General features: G+C 35.4%; 1 protein-coding gene across 1 annotated transcript in view; it reads left to right on the top strand.

The window, feature by feature from the left end:
* The first annotated feature begins 339 nt into the window (after positions 1-339).
* The window catches only part of LOC107733330 (potassium channel subfamily K member 12-like), a 47,844-nt gene continuing 25,682 nt past the window's right edge, over positions 340-22,501 (top strand). Inside the window, exons 1-7 of the mRNA XM_016544904.1 lie at positions 340-473; positions 1,254-1,357; positions 2,545-2,606; positions 4,616-4,711; positions 4,840-4,893; positions 8,827-8,934; positions 13,211-13,313. Of these exons, the coding sequence (XP_016400390.1) occupies positions 340-473; positions 1,254-1,357; positions 2,545-2,606; positions 4,616-4,711; positions 4,840-4,893; positions 8,827-8,934; positions 13,211-13,313 (661 nt within the window). The remainder of the gene's footprint in view (positions 474-1,253; positions 1,358-2,544; positions 2,607-4,615; positions 4,712-4,839; positions 4,894-8,826; positions 8,935-13,210; positions 13,314-22,501) is intronic.

Raw genomic sequence — 22,501 nt, 5'->3', positions numbered from 1 at the left:
TATGATTAGCAACATGCTTACACCAAACTCTAGAATTTAACTCAAGTCAAGTCTTTTGTGCTTATGATTAAAAAACAACTACTTTTTTTTAATGTACAATAATAAAGTACTCTAATGTAAACCACCGTTGAAGATAATGAGAATTACAAAAGACTAATTTATGTTAATGAGAAATTCTTCATGACTCTTAATTGTCACCATGCAATCAATCCCAAATAGGCTTAATTTTCTTTACCTAAAATGTTTTTTAGGATGAAATGTGACCTGCATATGTTTTCATGAGATTCAACCAGTGAACTTTCATCTGAAGAGATGCAGGTGGAAGAACATACCGTTAATATGCTTTCATTTAAAGCTTTAGTCACTGCAAGAAAAAGGGCAGATTCTGTGCGTTCCCAGGCATTGGATGTGCCTGGAGTGTCACCGGCAGTGAGGAAGAGGGCCGCTGGCATGCCGAGGGCTGAGCGCGTCAGGTGCCAACATAGCAGACATTATGGAATAAATCATTCCACTGCAGCCCAACTGGCTTCAGCAGAGCTGATGACCTTCCAAGATCTGATCAGCCTCCAGTTACCAGAGCAGCTCTCAGATCAGTCTTCCTCACTGCTGCTGGTTTAGCTGGTTAGCTGTGGTAGTTAGTCCCTGCTGGTACATGCTGGAACATTACGGCGGTAAAATGTAAGTTTGTCGGTTGACGGATAGCATAAAATTTTTGCAAGCAACATAAATGCACACACAAGTCACAAATATTTCATTATGTTATAGTAGATAATAGATAGCTTGTCTAAATTTTGGTTTGACAGTATGTATAGTACAGTGCATATATATATATATATCTCTCTGAGTCTCTGAGATAAATCACGGTTTCTGTTTTGTTCAGTTTGTCTAAAAGCAAAAAACACTCTTCATAAATAAATAAATAAATAATATTAAAATGTATTATTATTATTAGTAGTTCAATCCCAAATAGGCTTAATTTTCTTTACCTAAAATGTTTTTTAGGATGAAATGTGACCTGCATATGTTTTCATGAGATTCAACCAGTGAACTTTCATCTGAAGAGATGCAGGTGGAAGAACATACCGTTAATATGCTTTCATTTAAAGCTTTAGTCACTGCAAGAAAAAGTTCCCAGGCATTGGATGTGCCTGGAGTGTCACCGGCAGTGAGGAAGAGGGCCGCTGGCATGCCGAGGGCTGAGCGCGTCAGGTGCCAACATAGCAGACATTATGGAATAAATCATTCCACTGCAGCCCAACTGGCTTCAGCAGAGCTGATGACCTTCCAAGATCTGATCAGCCTCCAGTTACCAGAGCAGCTCTCAGATCAGTCTTCCTCACTGCTGCTGGTTTAGCTGGTTAGCTGTGGTAGTTAGTCCCTGCTGGTACATGCTGGAACATTACGGCGGTAAAATGTAAGTTTGTCGGTTGACGGATAGCATAACATTTTTGCAAGCAACATAAATGCACACACAAGTCACAAATATTTCATTATGTTATAGTAGATAATAGATAGCTTGTCTAAATTTTGGTTTGACAGTATATATAGTACAGTGCATATACAGTATATATATATCTCTCTGAGTCTCTGAGATAAATCACGGTTTCTGTTTTGTTCAGTTTGTCTAAAAGCAAAAAACACTCTTCATAAATAAATAAATAAATAATATTAAAATGTATTATTATTATTAGTAGTAGTAGTATAGTATTTTGCATTTAACAAAAAATGATACATATTTCAAAAAGACTTTACAAAAACAATCTTTCGATTGTCTTTCGAAAAAGTCTTTCGAGTTGTAAAATAAGCAATAGTAAGTAAAATTAAACAATGACCAATTTTTTTTAATTCTTTTTTTTTATCTTAGGTGAAATTCTACATTCATATGGCTAATCTATCTTCGATGTTGAAGTTACGTGAACAAATAAGGTTTTTGTTACTTAATTGATTCATTTGAATCCATACATGATTTATTCCAACACATGTAAATCTTAAGAATATTATAATTAATCTTTTTTACTTTTAATGTTTTTGCTTTTTTTCTGATGATTAAGACTCAATCAAAATTGACACCCAAATTAAATTTTAGAAAAACAAATAAATTTGGCTGCAACAAATTTAACAATATATTAATTTTTTTAATTTGTCCAAAGTATATATTTTTTCAGTGTATGCTGGATATCATTTAATGGCTCTTCATCAGTTAATGTGTATTTGATTAATTATTACTGCCATAATCTTTTTTTGTATATCAGTAAGTAAATAACGTCTTTGAAAAAGTATCTCTCATAAAGCTATTAATATGAATATATTAAAAACATTAATATTAAATGGATTCTACAGTATGTCAGTTATCATGTGGTTCATCTTATTTTATGACATCATCTTTGTGTAAGTGCTGTGATGATCTCCCACAGCCTCATAACTTTGTCCCAACAGATTCTGACATTGGTTTACTTTTCATATTTACACATATAGGAATATTGAAGCCTTGTGGCCTCTGCTGAAAAGTTTATTGTCTGGTAAAGTGTTAACGCTCTCTTGCAGGAGCCCCAGGACCGAGAGGAGATCGGGGAAGGAAGCTATCATCAAATATAGACAATGATCCGGTAATGTGTTATGCATAACTCACCCAGCACAACTGTCTGAGAGATGGATGGTTTGTTTGTGTTCGTGTGATTTTCACAAACTCTGACAGAACTTCTAATGCATCTACTACATTTTTGTCAGTGAGCTGCCAAATGCATTTCATTAGTGATGATGAATCTACTGTAAATGATCGAGCTGTCAGAGAGAGGTGTTTGTAGTTCTATAAAACGGATTCATTCTGCCTCATTAGTGCTGTTTGCTAATGCAACCATCACTGTTACTGTTGCTCAGTGATTCGTCCTACAGATGTCAATGATGTCTCAAATCATGTGACTTGTTGCATTTTCTAAGCAATCAGATGCAAGATTTCCACTTGGCAGGCGATAAAACTGGTCGAAATCCCACAGACTTACACTGGAGGCATATTTTAGCTCTTGCAACCACCTAGCAACACCCTGGCGACCACATAGCAACGCCCTGACATCATGGTGGTGATTTTTACACATGCATTTTCTTCAGAAAAACCATGTGTTTTCCCATCTTGGCTTTTTGAATTGTTTAATCTAAAAGTATCCGTTCCCCATAATCATAGTGCTTTGTTCAGCTGTCCTCTTTGAGGGGTGAAATTATATCCAGTGAGACTCTCTGTACAGATATCTGAGAGAAAGTACATACATTTATGTATATTTTCATGCATTATTTATGTATTACAGCAGGGAGTAAAGACAGGTACAATGTGAAGGTGCTTTCTGTTATTTTTTCTATTATTCTATTGATCGTTCTTTCTACATATTGTTCACTTGTTCTTTATTTGTTTCTTCTTTTTTCTCTTCTTTCTTCTTTTTGTTCACTTGTTCTTTTTTTGTTGTTGTTTCTTATGATGTGCTGTAGAGCATCTTATTTCGTTTCACAGTAGTCAGAGATCGTTGGAAGCATCTCATCTCTACTATTTACTCCAGTCCAGTGTTTCAAAGGATCCTGAAGAGGTATTGAACTGAATCTCAGAGTTCTTTGTTCTTCCTCTGCCCTTTCATTTTCAGATTCTCTACGTCTTTTCTTTTTTTCATCCAAACAAAACCTAGAAATAAGGGATGTCATAAGTAAATATGTGTTGTCAAACATCGCCCTGACTGTGGTTCAAAAGCATCACATCTTCAATCCTCACATGACTTTTACTCATGAATAATCCATCAGACATTCTGCCATAGTGGCTCTGCATTCATTTATATGCACATACTCTTACACAGCACTATTATACAAGCTCAAATATTGCTGATGCCCAACTGTCCTCTGCTTATATTTCTCCAGTCTCACTCAGTTGTGTCTTTCTTCTTCCTCTGCAGCTGAACATCACAATCACTTGCTGCCTCAAGTGAAAAGAGTGATATTTTTATCTCTAGGTTAGCTTTTTTTCTCTCATCTGAAAGTCAAGTATTATATGTTTTTTTGGCTTAAAAGGGCACATTTAGTGATTTGAAGCATTTGTATTTTTAGGTTCGTTCAAATAATACCTATATCCTTATGGGTGAGCAAATGTAATAGTGATGTTTAAATCAGAAAGCGCTACTAATTATGGATCAGACCCTCAAAGGTAATTTGCATTAACGCATTTTCCTGATTTATTAATAGACTCTAGTTACTTTGCCCTATTTTCTTCTCGAGCTGTAAACTTTTGTGGGCCGTTTCCAATCTGAGATGTCAGTTTTGCTTTGAGGTCGGTGATGTTTTGCGGTTTGTTCAGAGGAATGAAGACAGATCAATTGATGCATATTGTAGTGCTACAGAACACAGAGCCAAATGCTAGTGGTTAATACAGTCATTAAGTTTCACAGTACATTTACTTTTACAGTTATGATATAGATTTTACATTCATGCATTTGGCAGATGCCTTTATTTAAAGTGACTTACACTGCATTCAAGGTAGACGATTTATCAGTTCATGCATTCGCTGGGAATCGAACCCATGATTGTTTGAAAAGAAGGTGGAGGTTTTGCCATTTAGTAAATATTTGTCCAGGTCTGTGTAAAGGCTGATAAAAGAGAGAGATTATATGTCTTTGTGCAACCTTTGGTGAAGGTCGTAGAGGATGAGGAATCAACAAAGCAGAACGCAGTGTGGATGACGGTAATTTGTACATACTGTACTTATGTAATCTACAGCAAGGCAGTTTATTAAATTTGGAATGGAGCTATAAAGTTGCTAAGAGTCAAACAGCATTTACCCTGTCAGGAAGTAATGTGTTTGTTCTGCAGGTCTTGTTCAAGCTCCCGTGGGCTGATGGGATTGCTGCTGAACAGATTGTGCAGGTGTAAGAGGAGCGCAATTCAATGACGTGGCACCTGTCCAAAGCACTCAACAGCGACGCACAGGCCTCCGAGACACGTCTGAACGCAAGGAGAAGTGCTGCTGCTACAAAACACCATCACATCTGAGACACATGCCTGTGGTGGAGAAATATTTTTCACTGACCCTTGAGAGTTGCTGTCGCCATTATATCAGTGACAGTGTGATTACTACGGGAGGGTGGCGAGCCAACAAGCTAATCAGTGTTGATTTCATGCCTAAATTAATTTGTGAAGATGGGCTACCCTAGTGAAAAATTAATATACTAAAATGTATTTGAAATACACGTATTTCATGCTAAGTATACTACAAATACATTCACATATTTATGTACTTAATAAAAATACGCTGCAATTGTACTTTTAGTATACTAAACTGGTATACTTAAAGTCTGCTAAATTGGAACTACTAATTTTGTACTTAATGCACTTTAATTGTGCTGAAGTCCAACTAAAGATGTACTGAAGTATATTTGATTGTGCTAAAGTGGAACTATTGCAAGTATACTTAAGGTACACTTTAAATATCTTGCATTTAAAGACTGATATTATTCAAAGATCATATAATAATTTAGGCATAATATTAAGAAATGTGCATTGTGCACAAGTTGTACTCCAAATAAAGTTTAATTATAATTTTTATATCAGTAAGTCTCGAGTGATGTGTCAATACATATGTTAATAGATTTGAACTATACTTGGTATGAAATAAATGTATTTTAAACATATACATTTTTTAGGTAATAGGGTAATGTCGCATTTGTTTTAGGAGTACGTTTGAGTCCACAATATATGGAACTCTTCAAGGAATAGGAAAAGCATTTAATATTGTACACAAATTAATGAAATATTAAATCATCAAAGATGGTGGTGTATGTTTGTGTGTGAATATATATATATATATATATATATACATATATATATTCAATTTTATGCAATTTTATACTTTATAAAATACGTATATATTACCAAATATACAAAAATAATATAAAAATATACAGAAATCTTTAAAAAGCATATAAGTGTTTAATATTGTACACAGATTTTACACCATCCTGGATTTTCTTATTCACACAAAACCAGTATCATTTATATAAAAACCCTTTATTATTAATTGTTTTATTATAAATGTATTATTATTAACTGATGTATTATTAATTATGTTTTGCTGTGAACACTGCTTATCTACCTCTACACAACAGTGCATATTATTTTTCTTTAAAAACATTTGTCATGTATCATTCATCTTGTCACATTAAATAGTAGAACAATTTAACACTTTTCTCTGTTTTATTAAAGCCATTTTATTGAATGCAATGACAGGAAGAGGAAGAGCATTCGCGTTCAAGTTCAGAATATATCAGTATGTTAATTTTTATTAATCTTCCTTGATTTGGCAAAATGCAATTTATAAATGCATAAAGTCATTCTTTGATCTATTTTTACAGTAATTGACTTGAAAAGCTATTTTTCAAAATGGAAAAGGCACCTGTTTCATAGATCACTCTAAAATGTTTTTTAAAAACTCTAAAAACTATTTCTTACTATGTGTCAGTAACTTGTTGTTATTTTAGCATGTGTGTTTGCCTCAGTGTTATTTTTTTGGGATTACTGATGAACTAATGTACTTTGATTTGTATTAGTTATCTATTTTAGTTTTAGTTACAGTTGTAGTCATGTTGTCATTTTATTAGTTTTTTTATTATGTCTATATAGGCTTTTTATTAAGTTTTACTTTTATTTAATTTGAGTTATTTCAGTACTTCAACATACAAAATGGAAATGAAATAATATATATATATTGAATGTATTTATATATATGTACATGTATATGTATATGTGTGTGGCTGTACATACACACATGTAGTTGTTTTTTGGTGTTTGGCTTAGTGTTATGTTAGAATCATTATTATACTCATACCTTTTGTTCATACCTTTTGTTTTTAGCTTTATTTTTTTGTTTTCATTTAAATGTTTAGTTTTGAAATGTTGTTGTACGCATTTGTCATTTTTATTTAAATTATTTTATTTTCTTATATGTGTATATATATAGTATTTATAGAGTTTTAGCTTTTAGTTTTAATTACTTTTTCTTATTTGTAAGTCGCTTACAAAAAGCGTCTGCTAAATTTATAGAGTTTAGATATAACATATACACACATATATATTGTCCTCATTTGTAAGTCGCTTTGGATAAAAGCGTCTGCTAAATGACTAAATAAATAAAAAAATAAATGTTTAATTTTAAAGTTTTTTATAATTGTTTTTCATATTCATTTTTATGTTCCTAACTGATCTTAAACTTAACTTTTATGTGTCTTTTTCTATCTTTCCTCTCCACTTCTCTTTATATAAAGCACTTTGAATTATCGTGAAATGTTATATATCATTAAACTGGCCTGGCTGTGCTACCTGGAAATGAAAGTCTGATGTAAGTACTGGAATATTTTCTTTGTTTCCATCTTTTTTATTGCTTTCCCAATATGACTATTTTATGAAGGTTATGATATGATTTACGCTGCATTGATTTATTGCAGAGGACCCACCTAAAGGACACTCTATGATCACAGCTCTGTTTTCCTCAGTTGTTCCTTCTGCAATGAGTATCATTTACACAGAGACATTCACTACAATAAGAAACCTCTGCTTATTACCTGATAATGATGATTATTGCTCTTTTGTGGTTATATGCAGCCAGCGGAGCATCCATTTCTGCAGGGCCACATGGTTTATGGCTGATACAAGCAAACATATGGCAATTGTTTTTCCTGTGGTACAAGAGGACACTTCAGGTAATCACTGCTCAGTTTTACATGAGGTAAAGTAAACTGCATCTTCTGTAGTTCCACCTACATGCAGCTACTTCTTTATAGAATTAAAGTTTATTTTGCCGCATGATATAGAGAACAAGGGATCCGGTTTAAATCCCATAGTGCATTGATGTGAGGTCATGTTTTATTTGGTGGTAATGTCATGTACTACACTGGCGATGGCCTTGCTTTCATATCCATATTATTTTAATACATCTCTTCTGAGAGAACGCTGAGTAAGCAGAACCTCATTTCTGAGCCTTTTCAACTGATACAGTATTCTGATGGGGCTCTTTTCCTCAAATTTAACTTAGGGCACTTAAAATGTCTCATAAGTTTCATACCTGATTGAACTGAGTTTCTCATTTGGAAGAAGGTCGTTCCTGCTGCTTTACATTTCTCCATCGTTCACTAAGAGTTTGAGGTTGCTAAGATGTTTTTGAAATATGTCTCCTATATGCTCACCAAGGCTGCATTTGTTTGATTAAAAATACAGTAAAATTGTGAAATATTATTAGAATTTAAAATAACTATTTTCTATGTGAATATATTTTAAAATGTTATTTATTCCTGTGATGTAAAGCTGTTAGGAATTTTTAGATAAATTGCATATTGAAAACATGACAAAAATACTGAGGAAAAGCATCACTTTTTGCAGTGTGATCAGAAGGTACAGTAAAAGTTGTTTCCATATTCTAGTTGTTTTTTTTTTTTGTTTTTTTTTGGTGTGTTGTATTTTCAATCTTTGAAGTGTTACAGCTCATTGTCTGCTCCGTAGACATTTATGTACATTTAGAGACCACATTGACATATTGTGTTCCCTTTAATTTATTCCTGAAGTTTTCTTTACTTGGCCTTAAAAAGATCTTGAAAATGTTGTAAATTTACCTTTATAAAACCTGCAGAAACCCTGGACTATATCAAACACGGTTAATGCTTCAGTAATTCTATCCTTGCACACCAACTTCCATCTGCAGATGTGCAGCAAGTTTGCTCAGTCAGATAAATGTGTATGTGTGTGTGCTGATGATAGGTGAACATACTGTATCTCTAGATCAGAGCATACTCTGCCACTTGTTCTTTGCAGAATGACACCGGATCAATAGTCTTCCCCAATGCCAACCCCTCCACAGATCTAACTCAGCCCCTCCACTGCTGTCAGCCTCCAGAGAGGCAGTGCCATTTAATTGCTCAGGTAATTATAAACAGCAACTTTCAGGGTGAATCTTGACAAGTTAGTGATAGATGCAACCATATGTTCTCTGCCTCTGCTGCCTAAGCAGCGTCAATAGAGTAGAGAGACAGGCAGAGGTTTTGTCATTAGCTAGACTCCTCTTGTCTCATCAGCAATTCTCTCTGTGTTCCCAGCCAAGATGAAGTATATATGCATAACGATATAGGAGCATGCAACCAGCAAATTAGTACGAAATGAACTTAAAATTAGCTTTGGTGAATGAAACAGAGCATGAATTCAACATTTCATTTCTTAATATATGATTATTATGTTATTACGAGTTGTAGTTGTAGTTCATCCAAAAATGAAAATTTGCTAAAATTGTACTCATCCTCAGGCCATCTAAAATGTGGATGACTTTGTTTCTTCATGGGAACAGATTTGGACAAATGTCATCACTTGTTCACCAATGGATCCTCTGCAGTGAATGGGTGCCGTCAGAATGAGAGTCCAAACAGTTGATAAAAACATCACAATAATCCACACCACTCCAGTCCATCAGTTAATGATTGTGAAGTGAAAAGCTGCATGTTTGTAAGAAACAAATCCATCATTAAAACGTTTTTAACATCAAACTGTTGCTTCCAGCTAAAATATGAGACCACAATCCATAACATTGCTTTCTCCAGTGAAAAAGTCCAAAAACAGTCCAAAACAGCTCTAAACAAATATATGGGTGGATTTTGATGTGAGAGGACAACAGGAGATGGACTTTTTTACTGGAAGCGTTATTATGTATTATGGACTTCTTTGGCCAGAAGCAACAGTATAAAGTTAAAATGCCTTAATGGTGGATTTGTTTCACAAGATGTTAATTGATTACTGTCATGTTTTTATCAGTTGTTTGGACTCCCATTCTGGCGGCACCCATTCACTGCAGAGGATTGTAAATACTAGCACTCATTGAGGGTGAGTAAATTTTCAGCAAATTTTCATTTTTGGGTAAACCATTCCTTTAAGTCTAATTAAATGCTGTTTAACATGTAAATAAGTCAGATTATGCAAGTACAATGGGTTGTGAATGCTGTTTTGTGTTTGTTTTTAGGAACTGCAACGTAATACATTTAAATTGCAGAGTAAGAGCTCCAAGTGTTGACACATTTCTGGCATTGAGACGCCAAAAGGAACAACATAATGATGAGTCTCTGTGTTTTTGTGACAAAAGCCATTTCAGCAGTTAAACAGCTATAAATAATTCAGTTACATTTGCATTTTGCATTTATCATGGGAACAACAAAACTGCATAAGAAACATATTTATAGCCAGTTAAGCCATGCTACATACTGAATGCTATGCATTATAGATAAACATAATGTTTGCTTTATATTAAAACGGAGGCCTTGTTTATCCCTGCTGTTACTATCATCAACGTCATCATCATGGTCATGATCTACATTATTAGCAGTAGTGTCTGTGTGTGTGTTTGTGTAAGTAGAGAATTGATTGATTTTGCCATTGTCAGGGTTGATAACCTAGAAAATTGGGCTCTTGTTTAATAATGACATTCTCAAAACAAGTAAATATTGCATTGTGGACACACTTTTTAAGTCAGTTGGCTTAAGAACTCATCAATGAAAAGGTTGATTAGAAGTGTTACTGTGGTAAGTGCCACAGATTTTCTAATAATTAATTTGGATAGATAGATAGATAAATGATTTTTGGGTGGACTATCCCTTTATGTTAAGGCTTTAATTTTAAACATTTAATTGCATAATGAAATTTCAAAATCCATAGTTCATCATCCTACATAGTATTGAACTGTTGTATGTAGACCAGCCCGACTGAAATGTTGCGTTCATGTAACCTGCTTTGAATAACATTATTTAATGATGTGATTAACTCTATGTAACGTAGTTCGTAGTCACGGGAAGAAGGAGGCGGGAACCGGCGAACATTTAAAGAAAACTTTAATAAAGTAAACAAACACAAAATAGCGCGACAGCCCCTCGCGGACGACTGTCGCGCACAAACAAAACCAAAACACAAAATAAACTCCAGGCCTGGTCCTCTCTCGTCTAACACTGTCGTCACTCCTCCTTTTATCCTTCCGGAGCTCCTCCGTGAGACTCGAGACCGGTGAGTGGCGCAGGTGTCGTGCATTAGCATTTACTCCACCGGCCTCGCTCCGTTCCCTCGGCTCTCGGCCCTGCCCCTCTCGTCACACTCTAATTTCATGTTTTGGAAAGGGCCTTCTATATCAGAAGTGAAGCTTTGAATTGGACTCCCGAGAAGAAAGGGAAATCAGTCTGGGTAAGCTGACGAATCAAGTATCATGTCTTCCCTAGAGCAAAATGGGTTAAGTGATTTTTTTTTCAAGGACACAGTGGTGATAGAACAGATCTGTAATCTCAATCGCTCTCTTGTTTCAGGGCGAATCCTTCTTGCAAGTGGATTTTTAACCTTTGTCTAACCGTCTCTTAATGGTTAGACTACTACATCTGTACATAGGAGTGGTTTACCAAAATATGTACAATGATGTTATTATTTATTCATTGACCAGATGCTTTTAGCCAAAACAATATATTATGCATGCAATCCACCATAGCTCTCAAATTTCATTCATGCCTCAAAATGGGACAAGCCAGTTTCGACTTGAAATATCATTGGGTCTTGCATGTCCTTTAATGACCAGGTTTGAATATGCACAAACACCAATGGTATGTGGCAGAACATTTTCAGTGCATAACAATGGTGAATTCACAAATTTGCAAGCACTCAAGTCATATGGACTACTTTTATGGTGCTTTTGACAGTTACTGATAATTGAGCTTATGTATATTCACACTTGGTCACTCAACTTGGGGCTCACAAACTTTTGTATGCTGACGTTGCTCGGTTTGGGAGCTGTAAAGTTTATGCATGTGGCCTGAACAATTATATCCCGTCTTATATGCATGTCAACACACCTTGATTACAAAGCTTTCCATCTAAAATGCATCACACGTTTTTCTCCCCAAGATCAGACAGCTGTCCGATGAATAAAAGCGAGTGAAAACACCCCTAATGTATGAAAAAGGCAGCTTTGGCATTCTGCTAAACACCTCATTAGCCTATGTATTTCACAGAAGAAAAACTCATTAGGGTTTGTAATGGACATGACCATGAGTAAATGATACAGTGATTCTTTTATGAATGCAATATTCCTTTAAGTAGATGTTGTTAATTTGGATTAATCAGTACTTGGTTACCTAACTACGCTGTAGCATGAAAACAGTGAGGTACAGTATGACCTGACAGTTCAGGAAACGGCTGATTTATGTAATCCAACACTTACTGCATGAAAGGCTCTGGATTTTAAACATGCCAGCCATTGCATTGCAGTCAGACTCATCCATTACTGCGTCAGGACTCGCAATTGGCAGTGGTAATGCTTACCACAGGTAATTATGCCATCGTTTAATTGTCAGAAAAAACAGACCCACCTCTTGCTGTTACCGTTGTGCGCTCAAGCAGCTCTAATAGTGTAGTAGTTGTAGTAACGCGTGCCGCATCGTTTCCTCGTGATTCGTGTGGAGTTTGTGGCAACGCGTGCGCGAAATGGACTTACTGGGGAATGGAAGCAACATTTACCACATTTATCACGTTACTGTCTACACATTTCTCCTTTTTTGGCGGTCCCATCCGATTTCGAGAGAAAAAGAGCGTGAAAAAGTGCCCCGCGCGCTCTCCGATTCAACATCTTCGCGTTTCCCTCCGAAAAAACAAATTTACGACGCAAAACAAAGATGAAATAAAACAGAATAGGCTGTTTATTGCTGGAATGAAAGGGGCAGTGTGGAAAAGGGGATTTAAATACTAAAAGGACACACGAAGTAGAAAATAACATTGGCTTAAGTGTAAAATAACGATATTTTCTTGAATATAGCCAGGATAAAATGGGACGTAAACCTGACTGTTAAAGAAAAAAGGTATTTTATTTTTCTCAATTTATTTTTTAAACGAAAATTAGCTGTAGATTTCGTATTTTAAATCTAACTTTGATAAACGACCATTGCGGTCTAATAAAAAGCATTGGAGAGGTCCACTGTATTACTGTAGTGTAAATCATAGTATTACTCTAGTGCGCACAGATTTGATCTGAACCAGATCAGCCTCATTAGGACTGCGGGCATCAAACATCCCACAGCGGATAGACTGGAGATTTGCCTCACAAAAAGTGCAAAAAATCTCCCTCATATGGTCGCTAAATGTCTTTATTTGCATTTAGCCCGCTGTATCCTTCACTGAATCTTAAATTAATGTGATTCACGGGACTGCTGGAGTTCGGGTCGATGCTCTTCGACCCAGATGGGATTTTACAGGAGCGTTTTATTTTGTTGGGACAGTGGTGTCTACTATTGGTAAGTTACCAAATGCAGGATTTTCTCTTGTGGGAATAATTACTCTTGATTATTAATATTCTTGTTCTACTAGAATATGATTTCAGTGCTTTTCTTAAAAGATAGTGTACTCAAAAATGAAAATTTTTGCTCTTGTTGTTTCTACAGTAATTAGTGCCTTACTAACAGAGAATGTTCTCATGTTCTCAAAATTTTGGCTAACGTTCTGTTCCAGTAACATTAATAGGACTTTGGTCTTTAATCATGTTCTCAAAACATTAGCGCAAAAATGTTATTATATCGTTCTTGGAATGTTTTTGTTGGACGTTCGTCTAATGTTTTTTTATTTTATTTTAGTACTTGTTTTAGAACATTCAAAACTAACGTTCCCATGTTTGCAAAATGGTGAAATGGAATGTTCCATTAACATTCAAAAAAAAAAAAAAAAGTTTTTTAAACATTTAAAAAATAACTGGTCATTTTGAATGTTCAGAGAACATTCAGAAATAATGTTTTCATAACCTAATAGGAGTGTTGGCAAAATGTTCTTGGAACATATTTTTTAGCTGGGTATGTATGTCTTTATTTCTTTAGTTGATTGCAAAGGTACAACAAAAGTTGAGGGGAACAAGTGCTGTCAAAACTGTTATTTGCTGAATATAGTCTCTGCTACCATAGATCTCATTTGTGCGTTTAGGTGTCAAACCTGACAAGTCTTGATGGACCAAACTGGAATATGCAAATAGGCATATATATAAATTATATGTGAGAACTGTGGCATACAGTAATATTTTCAATATGATTTTCAGTCTTTAACTCGTTCAAAGCTATTGTGTGACTTTAGAGGACTTGGAATATAGGATACAAATTATATGAACTACTTTTAGTGCTTTTGTTTTTCCCTTTAGAGCTTGGCAGTATAAATCACTGTCCTCTTTCATTGTATGGAAAAGACATGTGAGAACAATTGGTTTTGTATTCTTTTTGGGGTGAACTACCCCTTTAAGAGCTGCAATTTGGGTTTTGTTTCTGAGTGCAATCCACTCAGATTTCACTTATTTACTACGTCTAAAAGCCTGCACATAAAAGGTTTTCCCAAAGATCGATATAAAATGCAATCTGTATCTATTTATGTGTGTAATGTTATAGGTTTGTCTCCTCCAGTTTGCTTTTGTAACACTGTTTACCTAGAATTGAACTACAAGGCTCATAAATGCAAAGTAGTACAGCAGCAATACAAGTGCTGTTTTATTTTTGTCAGTAATATCCTCTGGCACCTTGCTTGACCCCCTGACCTTTCATAGAAACTCACAGTGCACTTTTGCCTTGCCGAGACAACATTTCCTTGCTCTCTGCAGAGACTTCACTTTTCCATTGGCATTTCCCCAGCATAAGTCCTCTGAAGACCAATAAACACCCTCTAGTGTTGACGCTCTCACTGGTACCAGGCTGCGGCCAAGCCAAGCCAACTCCCTGCTGGACTTCTGCATTCAGGACCAACCCTCAGGCTTGCAGTTTGCTGTGGGGCTCATGTTCCAAAAACCAAATGTGCTGATGCCCACATGTCCTGGATAACATTTACCCTGTTATAGGTCGCTAAAGAGCAAGTATCCCTCCGAGGCGGCCCTCTGGTTATTGTGTGTATTTGCTTCCTACGGACCTTGGCTCCTGTTTTACACTTTCCATCTGCAGTGAATAATCAATAGCCGTGCACTTTGTAGTTCTGAGTAATGTATTTAGCAGTACTGTCACTGAAGCAGCTTCACGCATCCTTGCAGATAGCCGGTGACCACCTTCGCAAATGAAAAATAGGGTGTAGACTGATGGCGAGGCCACTCTCTGTCAGGTTTAAATGCTATCCTCCCCCGCTAGCTCAAAAGCATCAGGACTGGTTGTGGAGATGTGTGCATGTGTTTTCTTTAGGTTTATTTCATATTCAAAAAAAAAAAAAGTTTTCTTGCTGGGTAGTTAGTATACACTGTGACCATCTGATCCATATTGTACCCAAAAAAGGCCAGAGATGGCTGAAAATTGGCAGTTTTTCAATAATTAATGTTTTCAATAATGTTTAATAATGTCATTATATAATTTTTTATTTATTTATTAGTTTTAGTTGTATTAGTACTGCAAGTTAAAATAAAATTAGTTTTATAATAATTTTGTTTTATTTTATCATATTTTATTTCAGTTAACATTTAATATATTTCAAGTAATGATTTTTTGTAATGGTTTTACTTTTAGTTAACTATAATGTTCATAAATCAAAATGTTGATAAAATGAATACTTTTGTCTCGTGCCATGCAGTGTGATTTGATATACTATTATAGGTTTTGTCAATATTTCGAATAATATATATTTTTTAATGTTTTCTGTTTTTGTTTTAAATTTTGTTAAAGTTTTAGGAATTTTGTTGTATGGTAATTGTCATTTTTATTATTATTTTTTTTTAAATATCTTTGTATATATTCTATAAAAGTAACAGCACAGTAACTCTCCTAAATAAGCTACATGATTTGAGGTGTCATTCATGTGCGTAGCACATACAGTTAAGGACGAGTTGCACATTGAAGTTTAACAACAGTAATAGTTAAGTAGCGTAGTAATGCCCATTCATTGCTCTTCATTTTGCTAGACAAGGTGAACCGATCAGATTGCACTCAAGAGGAAAGCCAACACAATAAAGACCCCCCGATGACCTAGAGCACCTCAGGGCTCATCCGTCACGACTCCACTGATCAACCGCCTAATGAAATTCTGAATACTTCACTTGGCGTGATGGATTACACATGCTAAATTTCCAATGTTTCATCCTAAATCGCTCTTCCCAGAGCAAGGCAAAGCTCGGCTCTCCGGGCTGACTGAGGGAGCTGCGAGGTACTGCAGTCGAGCGTTTTACTCATTTGAAGGCACGATTGCACGCTAGGCTTCTCTCACATTCACGCTCTAGCCTTCTCAAATTAGCTTGGTAATAGCCAACATATCAAGGGGCTTTTGAAAGCGGAGGGGGAAACAGGGAACGGTAATGGAGTGAAATGAATGCTGATGAAGGCTTTTCGTCTTTTTGTGTTATGTTTTATGCAATGAATGTTCGACTTTGTGTGAAATGGAAAACAAATCAGGCTAATCAACCCTTGTTAGATGTTGTGTAGCACGACTGAGCAGGTGTTTAGCCGTGTTTTACGTTATAAGGGTTTAATGTTTTGCCATGTTTCTTGCATTTAATATATTAAAAGTACAGCTGTCGCTGCTGGAATCTTCAAGTTCAACAAACTTTTTGTTGCTTTAATTCAAACACAGTGGGTTTCATTTACCATATGCACATATTTGTGCATAAAACCCAAGAAGTTCATAATAATTTAAATTAATACTTTTCCAAATTAGAAATTAAATAAAGTTATTCTATAATATATATATATATATAATACTATACTAAATAACTTAATACACACACACACACACACACACACACACAATACATACATACATATATTTATTTTTATTTTATTTATGGTTTTAGTTTTAGTTAACTATAATGTAACTAAAAGGTTGATAAAAAAAGAGCACTTTTGAGGAAGAACTAATCCCTGGATTTACCAAAGTTCAAAAAGATGCTCGGTTTATTAGCTGAAAGTAAACTTGATGTCCACCAGCAGAAGTATTTCACTTTGTTTATGAGAAAGAGCACTTACTTTTGATTCTTATCACAAAGTTTATATATGTTTGTGGTAATTTCTTTTCTTTTCTTTTTTTTTTTTAATTGTAAAAAAAGCTTTAGTGTAACTAGTATTTCCGATAAATGCGTCTCTAAATGCCATGTAAAACAAATGTGGTTGGTTTACATTCTCACAGTCAGAACCCTCTGTGGGATGAAACGTTTTTTTTTTTTTTTTTTAATGTTACTACTTGTTGTAGATCATTCAAAACTAACATTCCCAGTGTTTGCAAATTGGTTAAATGGAATCTTTTATTAACAACATTCTTTTTAAACATTTAAAATACTGGAAATTTTGAATGTTCAGAGAACGTTCAGAAATAACGTTTTCATAACCTAATAGGAGCGTTAGCAAAATGTTCTTGGAACATGTTTTTAGCTGGCTATGGCTGTGTTTGTTCAACCTATTGCAAAAGTACAATAGAAGTTGATGGAGATAAGGGCTGTTGAGACTGTTAATTGCTGAAAATCATCTCTATTACCATAGATATCAAATCTCATTTGTGCTTGCACATATTCAGATTTCTTGTGTCGAAATCAGCTATTAGGTGTCAAACCTGACAGTCTTGATGGACCAAATTGGAATATGCAAGTATATATAAATTCTATGTGAGAACTGTGGCAGACGGTAATATTTTCAATATGATTTTCAGTCTTTAACTCGTTCAAAGCTATTGTGACTTTAGAAGACTTGGAATGTAGGACAAATTATATGGACTACTTTTATGGTCCTTTTGTTTTTCCTTCAGAGCTTGGCAGTATAAATCACTGTCCACTTTCATTGTATGGAAAAGACATGTGAGAACAATTGGTTTTGTGTTATTTTTGGGGTGAACTATACCTTTAAGAGCTGCAATTTTGGGTTTTGTTTCTGAGTGCAATCCACTCAAATTTCACTGATTTACTATGTTTAAAAGCCTGCACATAAAAGGTTTTCCCAAAGATCAATATAAAATGCAGTCTGTATCTACTTATGTGTGTAATGTTATAGGTTTGTCTCGTCCAGTTTGCTTTTGTAACACTGTATACCCAGAATAGAACTACAGGGCTCATAAATGCAAAGTAGTACAGCAGCAATACAAGTGCTGTTTTATTTTTGTCAGTAATATCCTCTGGCACCTTGCTTGACCCCCTGACCTTTCATAGAAACTCACAGTGCACTTTTGCCTTGCCGAGACAACATTTCCTTGCTCTCTGCGGAGACTTCACTTTTCCATTGGCATTTCCCCAGCATAAGTCCTCTGAAGACCAATAAACACCCTCTAGTGTTGACGCTCTCACTGGTACCAGGCTGCGGCCAAGCCAAGCCAACTCCCTGCTGGACTTCTGCATTCAGGACCAACCCTCAGGCTTGCAGTTTGCTGTGGGGCTCATGTTCCAAAAACCAAATGTGCTGATGCCCACATGTCCTGGATAACATTTACCCTGTTATAGGTCGCTAAAGAGCAAGTATCCCTCCGAGGCGGCCCTCTGGTTATTGTGTGTATTTGCTTCCTACGGACCTTGGCTCCTGTTTTACACTTTCCATCTGCAGTGAATAATCAATAGCCGTGCACTTTGTAGTTCTGAGTAATGTATTTAGCAGTACTGTCACTGAAGCAGCTTCACGCATCCTCGCAGATAGCCGGTGACCACCTTCGCAAATGAAAAATAGGGTGTAGACTGATGGCGAGGCCACTCTCTGTCAGGTTTAAATGCTATCCTCCCCCGCTAGCTCAAAAGCATCAGGACTGGTTGTGGAGATGTGTGCATGTGTTTTCTTTAGGTTTATTTCATATTCAAAAAAAAAAAAAGTTTTCTTGCTGGGTAGTTAGTATACACTGTGACCATCTGATCCATATTGTACCCAAAAAAGGCCAGAGATGGCTGAAAATTGGCAGTTTTTCAATAATTAATGTTTTCAATAATGTTTAATAATGTCATTATATAATTTTTTATTTATTTATTAGTTTTAGTTGTATTAGTACTGCAAGTTAAAATAAAATTAGTTTTATAATAATTTTGTTTTATTTTATCATATTTTATTTCATGTTTATTTCATTTTATTATATATGTTTGTGGTAATTTCTTTTCTTTTCTTTTTTTTTTTTAATTGTAAAAAAAGCTTTAGTGTAACTAGTATTTCCGATAAATGCGTCTCTAAATGCCATGTAAAACAAATGTGGTTGGTTTACATTCTCACAGTCAGAACCCTCTGTGGGACTACTAAAAGGTCTAGTCTAGCAAGTATAATCCTACTTCATTTAGCAGCTAAGCTTAAATTAATGTGTGTTTTGTGCATTGTACTTCCATCTCAGTCTCCAACTCCCTTTCATCTCAGTGTGAAGTCTCTATATACCTCCCGCCTCATAGAAGAGCTTCAAAGTCAGTGAATGTGAGGTGCTCAGGCTTTGTAATAATAGGGGTTTTCTAGGGATGACACAGGCACTTCCTCTTCATCTAAGCCAAACCCCCTGCCATTTCACACACAGTGAGTCACATTCTGACTGAAACATTATTATGGGGAAAAATTGATTTGCCAGTGAATCACTGATTTAATCAAATTGATTTAATACATGGCTCATGTATTATATACAGTACTGTTCAAAAGTTTGAGATCGGCTACGATTTTGTAATGTTTTTGAACATTAAAAAAAGTATTTTTTTAATGAAAAATGCTGTAATATTGTGAAATATTATTACAGTCCAAAATAACTGTTTTCTATTTTAATATATTGTAAAATGTAATTTATTCCTGTGATGCAAAACTGAATTTTCAGCATCATTACTCCAGTCTTCAGTGTCACATGATCCTTCAGAAATCATTCTAATATGCTGATTTGCTGCTCAAGGAACATTTCTGATTATTATCTATGTTGAAAACAGTTGTGCTACTTTATATTTTTGTGGAAACCATGATTGATTTTTTTTTGCAGGATTATTTGATAATTTGAGAATTCAAAAGAACAGCATTTATGTAACATTATAAATGTCTTTACTGTCATTTTGATCAATTTAATGCATGCATGCAGAATAAAAATATTTAAAAAATCACTGACCCCAAACTTTTAAACGCTAGTACATGAAACCACAAGGCAGACTTTAAAATGTGCCGAGGCAGTATAACATGAGTGTTAATAACTTTCATGCACCGCAAAAGAAAACTAGAAGCATGCTAATTGATAAAAGTTTAAGATGCATCATTTAAATTAGACAGAATAAACAGGTCAAATAAAGCACTTTGTTCATTCTATTTCTGATAGTCTGTTAGTAGAAGTGTTTAGTTTTTTGAGTATTTTTAGTCATGCAGGATCTGAGTAGCAGAGCGGCTTCAGCTCAGGGTGAGAGGAAACTTTGTGTAAGACAGGCGGTTAGTAACATGCTCTCAGATATTGTCTGTTCCAGAGCTCTGGAGACGTTTCTGCAGGCTCCAACCATCACTCATCACTCGCATCAGCAAGACAGGAGAGCTTCATTAGTGGCCAGACGCTAACAACTGAGAATCCTGCTCAACGCTTGAACAGGTCTACTATTAATAGAACCACTTTATGAATCACAAACATTACTTGGCTGTTTATGATTACCTTTTCATTTATTTCATTAAAGAAGCAGCCTTTATATGAAGAGCTTGATAATTATAGATCAAGTGTAGTCTAGTACAGGGGTTTTATATGACTATGGACCCCCAAAAATATGATCATCCTTGTGCAAGAAACCCTCATCCTAAAATTATCTAAAATTTGTCTAAAAATCAATGTTACAAATATGTGTTAAATGTGACCCTGGACCACAAACCCAGTTGTATTTTTGGCTATTGCTACAAATATTCCCCAGCGACTTAAGACTGCTTTTGTGCTCCAGGGTCACAAATATTATTTGGAAAATATTTAGTTTCTATTACATTAGATTATTGCGTATTTTTCTGTACTGATAGATGTATTGTTTATTTAAAGTCAAGATGAAACGGAAATTGCAATCGACTTTTCTTCCCTATTGTGACATATTACCAAGTGCAATGGCTTCTCAAATGAGGAAAAAAAAAAAAATGTAGGGCAGGACTCGATTTTGTCCATCAGGGATTGATTGGATTGTTGAATCGTTTTTGTTTGTTAATTGCTGCAATTTCACATGTTGTTGGATGGGAGGGATTATTGTCCAGTTTTCGCACTGGTGCACGCGTCATCTGAGAAAAGATGTTTTGAATAAAGATTACGAGGGCACATGGAAAAAAAATGTGCAGAGATAAATAATGTATAATAAATACTGTGAGGTTCCATAAAAATTATAATTTTGCCTTCATTTTTTAATTTTTTATTTATTTAATCGATTTAGTTTAATCTTATTTTTTTCACATTTTTACACTGCTTTTCTCTAAACTTTTCCCTAGCACTCCCTTGCGCAGTTTGAAACCCCTGGTTTTGTAAGACACTTACTGTGGTTTATTTTGAGAACAGCATGAGAATGAAAGACTTGTTGCATATAAGTATCAAATTTGTCTCAGATGTTTCTCCTAAAATTCCTTAGGGGAAATAAAAATAGACACTGCTGAGTCAAGTAATTTGTATTGTTGTTTATGACAAAGATGTGTTATTGCGACTGCAGTGTGCAGTGTATACTACTGCCAATCTTGGCTTTGCAGGCTTCTGGAGGAGAACTGTATTGCTCAGGAGACATAATAGAGTTCTTAATTATGTTTCATATACATACCAACTTTAGCAAATGAGCACAGTTTAAGACATTGCTAAGGAGAAACATGTGAGTCTTTTTCTTAGAAGAAACATCTCAGTCTGAACTTTTGCTGAAGCTCTTCTCTTAATCTTACTGTCATGTGGGAACAATTGAGATTTTAAGGAAGAACTCAGTTATGATTTTTATTCCCAATTGGAACAAAATGAACTTTTTTGGCCTGATTTAAAATTGCCACCAGTGTTGAACTGTTGGAACATTTTCTCAGACTCTAACGGTAGTGTAAAAGTCAAAAGACGTGGGCAAAAAGCTGCAAATGAGTTGACGAAGCAGTTTTAAATGAGTCTAGATCTGGCCATCTCCTCCTTTTGACCTGTGTGGCGACAGAGCTATTAGGTTTGGTTGGAGGACGCTTATAGAACAGAAGTGAGTACAGTAGTCATGCGAGCTCAGCCTATTACACGCTTGTCTGAACAGAAACTGATTTCTGGAGACTCTCGGGAGAGACGCGCCTGGGCGTCCCACAGCCCAGCTCTGAATCCCACCACCGTCGACTCCACAAGCAGAGGCGTGTTCCATATTTTCACAGTTTCTTCTTCCTTTGTGCTGTGAGTGTTTTAGGATGGGCATCATCCAGACCTTTTTGTCCGGTTTTACTCATTATTGTTGCCTTTTAAGAATATATCAGTCACAATATGTTGCTTTTTCATTTGCATACACTTTGTGTTTCTGTACTTTACAATCCTGGTCAGTGTCAAAAACAGCTCTTTTCAGAGCATGCAGATTTGTAGCATTTTCCTTTAAATGTTAATGAGCTCTGCTGACCCCGCC

This window comes from Sinocyclocheilus rhinocerous, unplaced genomic scaffold, assembly GCF_001515625.1.
Source record: "Sinocyclocheilus rhinocerous isolate Xijiao unplaced genomic scaffold, SAMN03320098_v1.1 scaffold790, whole genome shotgun sequence".
In the NCBI taxonomy this organism is placed as follows: Eukaryota; Metazoa; Chordata; class Actinopteri; order Cypriniformes; family Cyprinidae; genus Sinocyclocheilus; species Sinocyclocheilus rhinocerous.
This window is presented reverse-complemented; position numbering and strand designations above follow the sequence as displayed.